The sequence below is a fragment of the Limulus polyphemus genome, unplaced genomic scaffold, assembly GCF_000517525.1.
Source record: "Limulus polyphemus unplaced genomic scaffold, Limulus_polyphemus-2.1.2 Scaffold114, whole genome shotgun sequence".
Taxonomy (NCBI): domain Eukaryota; kingdom Metazoa; phylum Arthropoda; class Merostomata; order Xiphosura; family Limulidae; genus Limulus; species Limulus polyphemus.
In genome coordinates this window covers 58,278-73,339 of record NW_013665724.1, presented here as the reverse complement: position 1 = coordinate 73,339, position 15,062 = coordinate 58,278, and the positions used below count along the sequence as shown (strand labels likewise).

The window sequence follows — 15,062 nt, the reverse complement described above, 5'->3', positions numbered from 1 at the left end:
ATTTTAATTGAAAGGAACTTTCAGATTTTACATTTAGACACATTATTTCATTTAAATAATTATGTGTTTGATTTCTTGAGACATGCTGTATATTAGCTATAACATTAACAGTGATAAAAAACAACTTGGTTTGTTGGATTTTTTTTTAATTGACACTGAATACACTTAAATTCAGTTTTAATGTTAGTTAATTTTTCAGTGTATTAGCAACTGAGAAATCCAGTGGTTCGAGTTACTCCCCCAAATGTGCTTTGATCCAATCTTTATCAGATCCAGGGAGCTCACCTGTTCCAGTTAACAGCCATTTAACAAAAACTGTTAGTGTCAGCCTGCCAGAACAGAAAGAACTTGATCAAGAAGTAAAAAGAAAGACGTAAGTAATTTTTGTAGCATCATATCATCCACTTTTTTACATGTTGTCACAAAATGCTTGAATTTGTTTTACAAGTTTATTATTACTAGGTAATCATTTCATTAATTAAGAATATAGAATACATGTTTTGAATTTCTTTCCGTTAGCATCTTATTAAGAGAGATCAATCAAGCTCATTCCAAACCTTCTTCTCTCATTGTTCTTGTAACCAGTTTTGATTAGCTAAATGTCATAAAACATTTCACAAGTCTCCAGCATAGAAACTGCTGGAATAAATTAACAGAACAGGTTAACATATCTGATGTTTTCAATTTTTAACCTACTAGACTTTGCATCATTAGCTATTAAATATAAGATTGCTTATAATAACCACTTAATGTAAAGTGCCTTTCTATTGTTGGTTTGAACTTTGTCTAAAATTTAGCATATAAGAAAATAAACTTTTGGTTATGATAGGCAACCAGAAGAAAACTAATGAATATTATTGTAAATTTTGGTGATATTTTATCACACCTACTAATATAAAAGGCTTTCATATTCTGTCAGCTTCATCATTGTTTTTATGAAGTTCACTAATGTTGATGCTTATGTATGTAAATGTAATTAAGTTTAAGTTAAAAGTAAGTCAACATTCAAATTCCAATAGAAACGTTATTTTTCAGGACCTTATTGCACATCATGAGAGAAATGATTCAAACAGAGCAGGACTATGTCAAATCCTTGGAGTATATAATTGAGGTATGTAAAATGAAACACTGTTTTCCATGAAAGTTTTAGTAAACTTCTGGATAAATGAAAAATCTTTTCATTGAATAAATCTGAAATGAACCACGTGTCATGCCCTTTTAACTTATACTCTGATTAATAATGTTGAATATCAATATTCATCATTGTTTAAAAATGTATAACTCAATTATATGTTTTTATTTTAGAAATAATTTTGCCATATGTTCATATTACATCTTGTACAGTAACACGAAACAATAATATATTACATTTTCCATTATAGAACTACATAATGGTTTATTCTACTTTTCTCATTATTAGTACAAACACTGATATATTTGCTCACTTTTTTGTAAAATAAACATGAACAATATAATTTTGTATTAACCAGAATTATATACCTGAACTGCTACGAGAAGACATTCCACAAGTCTTACGAGGTCAGCGAAATGTCATTTTTGGGAACATTGAGAAGATTTACGAGTTCCACAACCAGTATTTTCTAAGTCAGCTTGAGAACTGTGAGAATTTTCCATTTCTTGTTGGCCAGTGTTTCCTTGTTTATGTAAGTATCTAGTTTTTAAGTTGTAAAAAATACGAGATCTGATACACTATAAGTAGTACTTTTCAGAATATCATGCAGGAATTAGATAGCAATCTATTATATTTCTGATATGATAAGTAAGATCTGTAGTCTGAGCCATTTTTATAACATTTTCTATTCATGCTTACAGAGTTTTTTGCCTTCTAAAATATTTTATTTCCCCAGTATCGAACTGCAGAAATCCATAATTGTATAAGAAGTTATTTCATGGAATCCTCTTAAGGTCAACATTTTAAAGAAGAGTTGTTTTAAAGATTTTAAATCAATAGTTTCTTGAGTTTGTGACTTTTGGAAACTTAACAAATACTGATGCTTACGTCAATGTTAGTTTTGTTTTGAAATTCAACTTGTAATTACATGCCAACGGGAAGAATATTCCTGTAGTACAGGGAACTGTAAATTTAACATAATTATAAAATATATATTTTATTAAGAGTTGAATATAACACAAGGAAAAAGCAATGAAAACTTTCCTTCAAACAAGACAGTTATTTTCATGATATATGCCAAATTGGTTAATATGCTTATCATTTAGGGCAATGCTTCTCAAACAGGATTCTGCAGAACCCTCGGGTTCTGTGGAATGCAAGAGTTCCACATATTCTAATGCATAAATACCAACTAGGTGCATAATTGCAATCCAACTACATCATATTTCTTTATTAGTATAGAAGGTTTCATAATGACACATCATAACAAGTCACTGCATTGTTTTAATTTAGTGAGCAAGACTAGGTACAAACTAGGTTTACTAAAAAAGAGGGCGCCTGGCAAACACTCTGACATTCGCTGGGTTCCTCGATAATTTATGATCCTTCTGGAAACTCCAGCGTCGCGTGATTTCCACTGTCATAACAATATATATATATATATCTATTAACAACTTGGCACAAAATAATAAAGCATCAGAAATTACAAACTTAATCTATTAAAATTAAAAGTAATAATAACGTTTAAAATGCACAATAAAAACTATTTGGCTGATGACCAACAATAAAAGACTACATGTTTCAGTAGCTTTATGCTACTATTCTGATTTATTCTTGTTTTTAATTTTAACTTTTTTCACAAGTTACCTTGATTGAATTCTCAAACTTTATTTATTTGGAAGATACTTGAATGGATATCTATATATGTATGAAAAGTTACCATTATGTAAAAAAGTATTGTTGATTTTTTTTTTCAAGAAATTACTCAAGTAATCTTGTAACAAAATATTACATTTTTCATTATTCTAAAATTTTTCAGGAAACTCAATTTTACCTTTATGCATTGTACAACAAGAATAAACCAAAGTCAGAAGCACTGATGGCTGAATATGGAAACACATTTTTCAAGGTAAGATAGTTTTCACCTTGTAAAAAAGAAAATTCATGAGATAAAACTGTCATTTCTGAACTTATATATTTGTAGATAAAAAATTCTTTAAACAAGTGAAAGATGAGAAAAGTATGAAACACATGTGAAAATCACCCTGCAAGTGCTTATTTTTCCTGAATGTTAGTGCAGAACTTTAGAATTTATTGACTACATATTGAAAGTAGTTATTTTATAGTTTATCATTTTGTCACCAATATAATCTTTTTTGAATGTTAAATGAGATTCAAAAGAAAGAGTATTAAAAATGCTAAAGCTAGAAATTGTGGTCAACATTACAAACTGGCAAGCATTAAAAATATGTATTGATTGAGAATTACTGTCTGTTGTTTGTGAAATAAGGTTTTGAGCTGTTTATTTTTTCAGTTTAGTCAGTGCCTCAAGTGAATATGAATTTGATAACTATAATCTTTCTATAAGTACCTAAAGCTTGTTCTAATATGTTTATGGTGACAGAACTACTTTATTTTATGTACAATGATATAAAGGAGCTGCTGATCTGTTTAACTGTGACATTGTTTTTTATATGAAATGATATTTTTCTCATAGAAAAAACAGCTGGAACTGGGTGATAAAATGGATCTAGCTAGCTACTTGCTGAAGCCCGTCCAGAGGATGGGAAAATATGCTCTTCTTTTGAAACAATTGCTTAAGGAATGCCCAGAATGTGAACCTGAGCATGAGGATCTAAAGGTATGGGTAATCATTATGGTGTAAGAGAGCTTTTGTTAGTACAAATCCATTCTTGGTTAATAAAAGTTATGAACCCTTTAACAACTATTTAATCATAAAGAAGTTCCATCTTGGTAATTCATTGAGATTGTTAATTATCTTTGTATATAAGAATGTACATGAAATTATAGTACAAATACCTAGTGTATATCATTTAATTTCGAACTCCATGAAAAGTAGAAAAAATGCTTGAATAATACTACTTTCTTTCTTTCTTTTTTTGAAACACAGGCAGCGGAAGAAATGGTGAAGTTTCAGTTACGACATGGGAATGATCTGTTGGCAATGGATGCTCTCAGAGAGTGTGACGTAAGTTGATTCACAGAACGTTTAAGCCTGTGTCTATAATACAAGCTCAGAGTAAGGTAACATTTCACATTTTGTGATGCGTCATTCATCAGGACCTCATGCACAAAAACAAAAATCTTGTACAACATAGAAGAAAACCAGATGAAATTGATAGAAATAACCAGTCAAATGTTAATTTCTCTAAACCAAACCCTCTTAAAATTGAATGACATTTGGTTGACTTAAACATAGTAATTTGAAAATATTATAAAGGAAATCTTTTAGACCAAAGATATGTTCAGATCTATTAGATATGTCAGTTTCTTAATGTTTGGGTTGTACTGAGCCATAGGAGCGTGTCATTTATCTGATTGTAATGGTTGTTTCCAAAAGCAGTCATTTTCATATATTCCTCAAATGTGAACATGTTATCTTTTGTATCTCCCAGTGGAAGGACGATACATTTATGGACTTACATGGCTAAGACCCAGGATTCAATTCCTCCTGGTTAACACAGCACATAGCCCAATTTAACTTTGTCTAAAACAAACAAACAATCTTTTGAAATGTTTTGATGTTAAATAGTTTATTCCATATGACAGGTCATGACATAAGTTAATCCCATTTTTTCAATGTTTAGGTCAACTTAAAAGAACAAGGTCGACTTCTACGACAAGATGAGTTCTTGGTATGGCAGGGAAGGTCTCGAAAATCTCTAAGACATGTCTTTCTTTTTGAGGATCTTGTTCTATTTAGCAAAGCTCGGCGTGACCCAGAACGTAAAAATCAGGAGATATACCAATACAAACATAGTTTCAAGGTAAACTTTCCATTTTATATCTATCAGTTTCATAATTCAAAATTTTGGTTTAGCTATTTTAAACATAAGTAATGTAAGTAAAATATATATAATTCAAGTTGTTTAAACACAAGCTTTATGTAAGGTAATTCTATGTAGATATTGCAAAACATTTTACTTGAGAACCACTGCTGATAATGGTTTAAGCTCTCTTGTCATGATAAAAAGGTTTGTTTAATGATATTTAACCCAATTTTTAATGGTGCACTAGATGACAGACATTGGTATGACAGAACAAGTTGGTGACAGTCCAAACAAATTTGAGATCTGGTTCCGAAAGAGAAAGCAAAATGACACATATGTTCTTCAAGCTCCCAATCCTGAGGTCAAACAAGCATGGGTTTTAGAGACATCTAAACTGTTGTGGAAGCAGGCACTTAGAAATAGAGGTGAGCTTCTCTTGAAGTTGTTTATTAGATTTCAATAAATCATAAGTTTAGTCCAGATGTTGTAAAAGTTAAAAACATGCTGTTTTTTTATGTATATACATACTCTATGATAAAATTATAACTTGTTTCTTGTGTTTATGATGTACTGTCCTGTAGCAGTCAAGTTACATGATAATATTTATTTTGTCTTTCTTAGAAATGCGCCTAGCAGAGATGTCATCCATGGGGATTGGCAGCAAGCCATGTTTAGATATAAAACCTAATGAGGATCAGATCAGTGACAGAGCTATAAATTTTCAGCAGCTCAGCCAAGGTAGGTTAAGTCATCAGACTTTTATGTCAATATTGATTTTGTCATGAGTGAAATAACTGACAGGATTTCCATGTTTATCCTATAACATTTATGTTAAGTAATTTATAGGATTTTCTTGCTTATCATATAACATTTATGTTAAGTAAGTGACAGGATTTATGTGCTTAGCCTATAACATTTATGTTAAGTAATTGATGAGATTTCCAAGTTATCACTTTTGATGAAATTTATAAAAATATATATTAATCTCAAGAAAATTTTAAATGGAGTAATAGATTTGTTTAGCAGTTAAAAAAATATTTCAAATTTTAAGCATTTGCTTCTGGCAGTGTGTACACACTAATAAATGTGTTACAATTGCTAAAACTTTGAAGCTAGTAACAGTTCAGTAAAGCTGCCGTTAAAATAGTGATCATTTACTAGGTGGTATGTGTTAAAATGATCATTTAAGTACTGTTAATAGTACATCTTGTCTCTGTAAAACACTTTCAAACTGTTCATTGAGTAAACAAAAGGATTTCAAAATTATACTTGCATCTCTTAGCCATGTGTTGGAAACCACAGTCTTTTGGAAATATTTTTTGAATGTATTAATAATGGGTATCTCTTTCAGCTCTTCGGTTCAAGAATTCCTTTGCTGTTTCATCACATGACCAGTTAAGGAACAATAAGCGACCACACTCCACAATTTCAATTAGCAGTTCATCTTCTTCTGGAAGTAGTTACACTTCATTCCCACATACCGGTTCTATCAACCTGGGATTTGAACCAGGAGACACACGATTTTCACATGGCTATCGCTCTATTACCCAGCAATCACAGTGTTCTACAGGTTGGTGTAGTTGAAATACATTTTGTTTGCATAAGTTTAGGAAATCCTTTGATTTAAATGCTAGAACTGTAGCATTAAAGTTATCGGATTCCTAGTTTTGGAGTATATTATCACAGAAATCATTATTAACCCTCAGGCATATGCCAATATTAATTGTTATATAAAATACACTAAAAGCTTATTTCATTCAGAATGTTTATAATTGCATTTTCAAATAGTTTGAAAAAAAGAAAAAAAAGAAATAAACCATCTGCATTTATTAACAAGTTTCATTCCTTAACTGAAACAAATGTTCTGTCTAAAGGTGTGGTAGGAAGTAAGAAACTAAAACAAATTGGAAAAATAAGCAGAGTTTAAGTGACTTTCAATATAACTACGATTTGTTTCTTTTAGAGAGTGGTATTTCAATAGACTTGAGCACAGCCGGTGATTCATCATGGGAGTCTGAGAGACCTCACTACAAAAAGGCTGAGCGTAGTGACAGCTTATTGTCCAATGACTCTGTAATTACCAATTTTCCCATCTCAGAGTGTCCTACTGCTGAAGAACAAATGCTAGAAGTAAGTTGTAGCTTTTTTTTTGTATGCTCGTAAATTATTGTATTCAAAACTGTAACTCAAGGTTTAAGGAGCATATTTAGAAATGATAGTTTATTTTAATATGCTTTTATGAAGTTTTAGTTTGTAGGCTCGAGTTTCTTAAAGTATTTAAAAATAGATAATAACACTGCAGAATACTTTTCAATTGATGTCGTACATGTTTATTTGATTTATTTTTTATGTCTTGTATATTCTAATATGCAAGTACTACAGATAAAAAAAAAAAATGTATCATAATCATCCTAAAACTTAACCTAAAAATTGTTACTTCAAATGTTCATTATTCTTCTGATAATAACTTACAAATAAAACACACATGAGTGTAATGTGATACTTTTGAATTTGCACAGAAACATAAAGTACAAAAAGTTACATAAGAGAAATATCAAATAATTTTTTGTGATAGGTCTTAGAGTTTTAATTTACCTTAGTTTGTTAAGTTATATGAAAGTATATGAACAACTTATTGAAAATTATTCCTTTTCATTAGCCAGAAACCACACTGGTGTAATTAAGTACCTGTGGACCATAATCTGAGACTAATCCACAAGGATAGTTGCCACTGTGCCAAATTGTACTGGAAGCATGAAAGTTTCTAGGTAATGAGAAAAAGGATTTAGAAGAAATCTGGATCATTAAACAGTGATTCATGGCTGTTCCAATTTATCAGTCTAATCAATAAGATGAGATATTTCCAGTGCCTTTGGATCATCGTGTATAGAACAAGAAGGTGAAAAAGTGACTTTGTTTAACGTGGATTGTTGATTTTCCACGTATAAGCTTGCCTGTGCCATGGTTTATGCTGTATTTTCTTTCTTATTGTAGTTCAAAATGAATACTTAAAAATACTTGCTCATTGCACTATGATTTCAATCAAATATTAGGATAAACTTGAACAAAGCATATTAATTATTTTAAAAACACAAACAAATTCAAAAACATTCCTTTAGTGTCAAGAAATGTTACTTACCACGTTTTACATAAAATTTACAGTTTGATAGTATAATGAGTTAACTGTGCTGCACCAAAATTGTATGTCGTTTTCTCCTTTACGTAAAATTAGTAATGAGTGAGTATCTGTTTAAAATCTAATTGAGATTATCTATTTTGTTTTTTATCTTATAGTTGGATTAGCATCTTCACACTGGCATAAGAATTAAGTAATAGAGAGAAAGAAAAGGGATTACATTTTTTTGTTAACACGTTTGGTTTTATAATATACAAGAAATTCATTTTGTAATATAATTTTAGTTTTACAACTTGCTAGTTTTACAAAAAAAAAACATGTTAAACAAAGAATTTTTATTATATATGAAATGTTTTAACATGTACATAGTATTTATATGCTGCATGATAATGTTGAAACATTAGTAATTCATTTCAACTAACCAACTTTAGTAATCTTGGGTAATACTAGTAAAGTACTAAATATTTGATTTATCAGTTAAAACGTTGTTTGAAGATATTTAGTAGTACAGAAGAAACTACAGATTGACTTCCCGTTAAAACCTCATGACCCAATCTTACAACCATTAAACATAAAGAATCAAATTTCTAATAATGGTGGACATTATTACAGTTTTTATACAGTTGACCTTATTTATAACTTAACTGTTCTTACTGGTTTTAGTTGAGTTACTAACAATAGCTACTGTTAATGACACTAACATATTGAATAATACTATAATGTAATATTTATTCTAATGAAATATTTGGGGGAGAACATGGGTGGAATATATATTATATTACACTAGTACCAGCAGCTGGAAACACTTGCACTTAATATACTAGTTTATTAATTGTTATTGATTCTGTAATTTTCTGATGGTGCCAAACTCCACACTGACTGAAAGATATTACAAAAAAATATGGTTTTCAAAATTAACTTGTGCTATTTCTTGAAGCTTGTATCTCAAAAATGGTGAATTAAGGAGTAAAACACAGCGTTTTGTACTATTATTTTCTTCAAAGAAAGTGAATCTAAACAATAAAAAAAAAAAATCTAAAAATTAAATAAAACTTTTCCCAAAAAGACCATTATAAGTGAATTGCAACAGCCATGACAAAGCACACCATTGTTTAATCGAATGTAAAAAAGAACAGAAGTCAAGTGATGAAAATAAAAAAGTCACTTTTTTTTTACTGTATATATACCTTTGTACAGAATGTATTTTTATTCTAACCATAAATATGTTGTACTTGTAGATGGTAGCAAATGCTTTATGAAGTAATTGGTGCCATGTATCAGTTCATAGAGACAAAATAGACTAAGTTTGTTGTCCATCTGTGAATATATATATATATATATATAAATACATAATTAATTATTGTAAAATCATTTTTCTATTTCTGTAATCTACAATAAAAATAATCTCTCTATAGATGTTTGTTTTTGTTTCCTATCGAGTTTCCACAGTTTTGAAAGTACACACTGAAGTATACGAAGCTTTAGTGCATTTTTCAAGTCTGCCAAACCTTCACAGCAGATTACATCAAAAGGAAGGACAGTGTGATTTTAACACAACATATCCAAATCTTAAATGAAATATAATTAGATTTAATTTAGTGGAAAACAAGAAATAATGATAATAAATAAATACAAGTGCAGCCCCAAAACCAGAAAACATACCATAAGATAGGCCATTATGTAATGTAAAGTAAGACCCAAATTGCATTGGGGTTATCCCAACAAAATCAGGGCACATTACATAATGGCTAACTGTATGGTGTGTGCCCCAGTGTTTAATGTTTGTTTTGTGGCTATATTTATTCATTTTATTATTGTTATTTCTTGCTTTCCATGAAATGAAATCTAATGGTACAGGTATATATAGTTATTTGGACGTATATGCTATTACTGAACTTAGGAGAAAAAAAAACTTGAGCTAGAAATTGCTAATCTAGTTTGCTTGGCCTAACCAATACTTATTTATCTGTGCTTCCTTTCATGTTATAGTTTTTCCACTCCAAATCAGCCATCTTTAATTCAAGTGACAAAAAACAGTCCACTTTTACTATTAGGTGAAGCTGTAGTAAAAATGTTAGACTGAGAGCTCATGTGACTTTTAGTGTAGGTGCATGCAAAAATTCTGGTCAAAATTGAGTGGTTTTTGGTGAATAATTTCACTACAGATATTGAAACCCAGTTTTTAGCATTATAAGCCCAGACTTACTGCCAAGCCTCTTCGAGTGCTTCTCGAACTGTGAGTTTATAATAATTTTTTTAATTATTATTCTTATTTCACTTTACTGTATACTGATGACTGAAATACTACAGTGAAAAACAATATTGCAAAAACTAAACCCACCAAATATAAGATTGTTGCCTTTAATGTTTACACTGCTAAAAAAATATGAATACAGCATCCGACATTGATTAGTTATTACAACTTAGTTTAATATTACTATATGAGTGCATTTATTAAACAATATATACAAATTTTTCTATGATCATTTCTGTGCATATATGTACAACACAAAAAAGTCACAAGTGTCAAGAAAATGAAGCTTTAGTAATATTTCATTTCCTGATCTTAAGCAAAATAATAAAGTACTTGAAAAATAGGATTTTTATTTAGCTTAACATTGTCAGCATTTCAAGGTCTTTTCTACTTTTCCTATACGAATATGAAATCGAGACAAAAATTTTAATTTATAAAAGAACATTCAGTGTAATGACTTAAAAATTGTTAGTTACCTCGACTGTCTTTCCTTTCAAATATTCTTTATTCCATTGTTGGAATGAAAAATCTTTCGGTATTTCAATCCAAGTATTCAAAAAAATGTGGTTTACTGCACATTAGCGGCAAGTCATCCTGATAACATTAATCTTATTATAAATATCGAAATTCAAATAGTTTGTGACATTTTCTTTCCTTTTGTTGCATACCAATAATAACCTTAAACTAAGTGCTTATCAGTACAGCATTTGACATAAGAGATATAGATCAACATTATTATTACACTTCAATCGTAGCACTGTCGATAAACCAGCATTTTGAATAAATAAAATTTTCATACCTAACTTTTGAATGTTGAGAGAAATTTGAAAGGATACAAGCTCAGACAAAATTATAATTTACAAAAAAGCTTAAATCTGAAACCCACACTTGACTCAATTTTAATCCAAGCAGTATAATTATTTATAAAGTGTTTAGTTTTGGCATTTCAATAAAAAATATATACAGATTCATTCTCAAAGGAATTCTTCAACAAATTGTCACTTGAAATGTCAAGTCGAAGCCTTGTGAAAGAAGTCATAAACTTTCTGAGCACTACCTTTTCCAACCACAATCTCTAGTTCCTGCTCACTAGCCTGACCAACTTTCTGAAGTGCTGAAATTATAAAGAAAAATTTACTAACACAGGTCAGTACACAAAACTACTAATTTCATACATGAGATAAATAATGAACTTTCAGGTTCAATAGGTAAAAATATGAATGTTACTATTGGGTAATGATGCAATTGCTTGGCAAGCTGAATTTGACCTATCGCTTACCGACAATTTTCTTTATAACAAATGTTGCACACTACAAGGTGGCCATTAAGTACTTGGCCATTTCACAGTGTCAAAATTCTGAAATTGAGGATGTATGAAGGTGACAACTGGGGGGACAAGATAAGCCAATAAAATAAGTTAATAAATGTTGCTTATTTCTACACTGTGTGTTCAATGTGTCCTCCATTAATCAAAGCTACAGCATCCAGTAGTGAAATTATGTTGAAAATGACCACACAACTTCATGTTGGATCACATCTTTCAGCATGGATAGTCATTAAATAGCATCCCAGTGAAATGTGGTCTTGAGCTGACCCCTGACCAGTAATTACCTAAGTTGAGACCTGCCTTCTCTTGTAGAGTCATACTGACAGCACTTGTAGCCAGCATCCAAATACTTTCAGACAGCTGCAGCAATTCTTATTTGATTAATTATGCAAATTATGGCTATAATTTTGCCCCTGGGGACAGTATTTATTAATTTTTTTTTTAATGGCTCATCTTCACTCATTTTTTAATTCATATTCTAGGTTTTACAATGACCAGCCAGTCCAATAAACACTACAACTGATTCATATTCCAGATCTCATATTGAACAACTTATCCAATAAACACTAGTACTAGTGATTCATATCCAAAGTCTCAAATAAGCATGCAGGAAACCTCCAACAATAGGAGAACAACACGGTAGGAAGTAGGCCCTCTACCATTCACCTCAATCTCAGGAACTAAGCACATCTGTTCTGAAAACACAAGCCATCATGTGTGCATATCCAATATGATCAACACCTGTCCCTCCAGGAACCAACATCTAGATGATGGCAGGTAGATCGAATGCAATGTGGAGGTTCAGTCTAATCCAAAACCATGTGGCTTTGAGAATGGATTGTCAAGTTTGCAGTAGGAAGAGGGTGCCAGCTCACTCACATGTGAGGATTTATGTTGGCTGGTCTAGCTATAATCCATCATCATACCACCTGGGAATTGACTTTCAGGTCGTAGTAGAATGAGGGGTTCCAGCCAGAGGGAGTGAATTGCCTTTACTGGTGAACTCATCCAGTCCAAAACCAAACAGCATCTGGAATTGTACATCAGGTTTGCAGTAGGAGGAGAGTGCAACACCATCTACACCTGCAGAATACCACCATCCTACTCTCAACTGAGTGTGATTGAGCACACTTAGAAGGAAGCTTCCATGGTCCACCACCCCAGCAGCTAGGAACTGGTTAGTGATAAAGACTCCTGTACTCCACTGAAAGAAGGGGAGGAAATGTGTTGGAGAGTCCAGAGGAATGCAGCACCAGAGAAAGTACAGTGGGTGACTGCAAAACCCTATTCTTAAAAGCAGGCTATTCCTCATTTATTCAATTGAAAAAGTGGCAGGGATGGGCAGCAATCTCCTTTTGCTTTACTCACACTAGTTCTTGAGTGTACAGTCCATGGACAGACATATTTATGATGCAAAACACTGCGAGGAAGAACCTACAAGTGGTCTTGTCAAATACCCCATCTCAACAGTGGGTGTAATAGATCTTCAGAGCCATACAGTGCGAATTTAAGAATTAGTATACCTGGACAGGCACCACTTGTCACAGAGAGGGATCCAACATAGAAAATATAGGAAATATAAATATAACAAGGGAAATATAGAAATATATATGTGGAGTATGGCAATAGGCAGTATGTAATATGCAGATATGGTCACATGATGCAGATAATGGGAGACGAATGTGGTCAGTGTGGTCCAAATGCCAGCCTGGATGATGTCTTCCAAAAGATAACAGAGATGGCACCTAAAAAAATCCCAACAAATGTTGAGAACCGAGAAACCAAAATGAGCCATTCTGATAAGATGGTAAATGTAAGTGTAGAGGGTGGTATGTGAAACATCTTTGAGTTCCAAGGAAATATAAATGGGAACAGGAACTATGGAAGGAAGTCATGCAGGCAATATAACATCTGCAAATTCACACAGGACATTGAAGTCTATCTGGATCTGAATAGGAAGACAAATGAGAAATGGAAGGTAGGGAGACTGGTTTAAAGGAGACATTGCTTTCATGACCCATCAATGTCCTAGGCAGAAAACTGTGTCTGAATACAGGAGAATACAGGCATGTTGGTAAGGAACATGTGATGTGTGATGGCAAATTATTTAACTTGTAATGACCATAGGCAAAAAGGAGTAGAAAAACAGTTTTGAGAGATACATGGTAAAATGAACAGGTAGCCAAAGGTTCAAATAGGTTTCATGTAAGGGCATGGAGAACTATACTAGGATGCAAAATCTGGAAAGAATGTAGGACAAGGAGGGTGAAAGATCCAGAAGAACTGCAACAAAGGGTATTTGAGAAGGATGCTCAATATCCAGCAATGGTATATACAAAAGAACCATACTCTAACAGCATGGGGAAAAAATCAGAGACCAAAGGCATAATTGGATGAAAAGGAAGGTAATCTGATGCAGAAATCAATGATGAAATATACACCAATTTCTCTGATATACCATGTGGGAAAAAGGGCATATACAATGGGAAAGAAAGGAAACTACATGTGTGTATAGTCCAAGCCACCTTGCAAGAGGCCGAACAAAAGCCATGACTGAAGCCAAAGTGTGATGATTGCAGGAGAAAATACCAGTGACTAATGTTGACAAGGGAGGGATTGGGATAGAGGAAGTAGTAACGGGGGTGCTTTCAGAAGGTGAATAAGGACTGTGAACCAAGTGCAAGTTGGTCAGAAAGGTGCAATCAGAATGACACGAATGATGGATAAAACCCTGGAAATGGATAGGAGCGAAGGTGTACAAATAAACCAAACCTGAATAAAGGCATCTACCACTAAAGCCAAAGGATGAGGGGCTGGAAATCAAAAATAATAATTTGGAATTGAGATAGGTGGCCAAAGCATCTGGAGGAAGAGTACTCACTGATTGCTTAACCCTTTTGTGACTGGTCAAGTATAAAATACACTAGTTTGTATACACATTTGCACAAGTTAAGTATTTATACTGTACCTTTTAATGCAGTATGTGTATCTTCACAAAATGTGGCAGAATTTTAGTAAACTTTACTAAACTTTTGTACACAAAAAATCAGATTTTTCAATGAAGTATTTTTACAAAAGACTTGTTGTGAATACTGAGTCTGTTTCATTACTAGTCCGAGTGCTAAGTGATTTTCATGTTATGATTAAAAAAACAATTCTTCATCTCCAAAATCTCAAATATCATTTGTGTAATCTCTGAAACCTCCTAAATACATTTCAAACATTTGGTTACAGTAACACTTTATATTTTACCTGTTATTTTCTCTACCCTAACTTTATATGGGGTTGGTCAAATTGACCAACCTCATAACCACCAAAATAAAATTAAATAAATCTAAATTACCATATTTTTCAGTGTAAAAGACCCACTTTTTTACCCCCAAAATTTGATGTCAAAATCCGCTTGCATCCTATACAACGAA

General features: G+C 31.9%; 2 protein-coding genes across 6 annotated transcripts in view; one reads left to right on the top strand and one right to left on the bottom strand.

Moving 5' to 3' along the window:
* The window catches only part of LOC106471619, a 54,716-nt gene extending 45,315 nt beyond the window's left edge, over positions 1-9,401 (top strand). For 3 of the 4 annotated variants that reach the window (XM_022401092.1, XM_022401087.1, XM_022401100.1), the window contains 12 exons: positions 200-373; positions 1,036-1,111; positions 1,491-1,664; positions 2,952-3,041; positions 3,630-3,773; positions 4,044-4,121; positions 4,741-4,920; positions 5,171-5,348; positions 5,545-5,661; positions 6,275-6,493; positions 6,887-7,053; positions 7,583-7,698. In XM_022401092.1, coding sequence (XP_022256800.1) covers positions 200-373; positions 1,036-1,111; positions 1,491-1,664; positions 2,952-3,041; positions 3,630-3,773; positions 4,044-4,121; positions 4,741-4,920; positions 5,171-5,348; positions 5,545-5,661; positions 6,275-6,493; positions 6,887-7,053; positions 7,583-7,603 — 1,618 coding nt within the window. In that variant the 3' untranslated portion in view covers positions 7,604-7,698. Of the gene's footprint in view, positions 1-199; positions 374-1,035; positions 1,112-1,490; positions 1,665-2,951; positions 3,042-3,629; positions 3,774-4,043; positions 4,122-4,740; positions 4,921-5,170; positions 5,349-5,544; positions 5,662-6,274; positions 6,494-6,886; positions 7,054-7,582 lie in introns of all 4 variants that reach the window. The other variant, XM_022401096.1, reaches the window with a different exon arrangement.
* Positions 9,402-10,404: 1,003 nt separating this feature from the next.
* Positions 10,405-15,062, bottom strand: part of LOC106471701 (Fanconi anemia core complex-associated protein 24-like) — a 23,127-nt gene continuing 18,469 nt past the window's right edge. For both annotated transcript variants that reach the window (XM_013932329.2, XM_013932322.2), the window contains exon 5: positions 10,405-11,427. Coding sequence is in view for 1 of the 2 variants with exons in the window: in XM_013932322.2 (XP_013787776.1) it covers positions 11,324-11,427 (104 nt within the window). In the remaining variant the exon portion in view is untranslated. The remainder of the gene's footprint in view (positions 11,428-15,062) is intronic.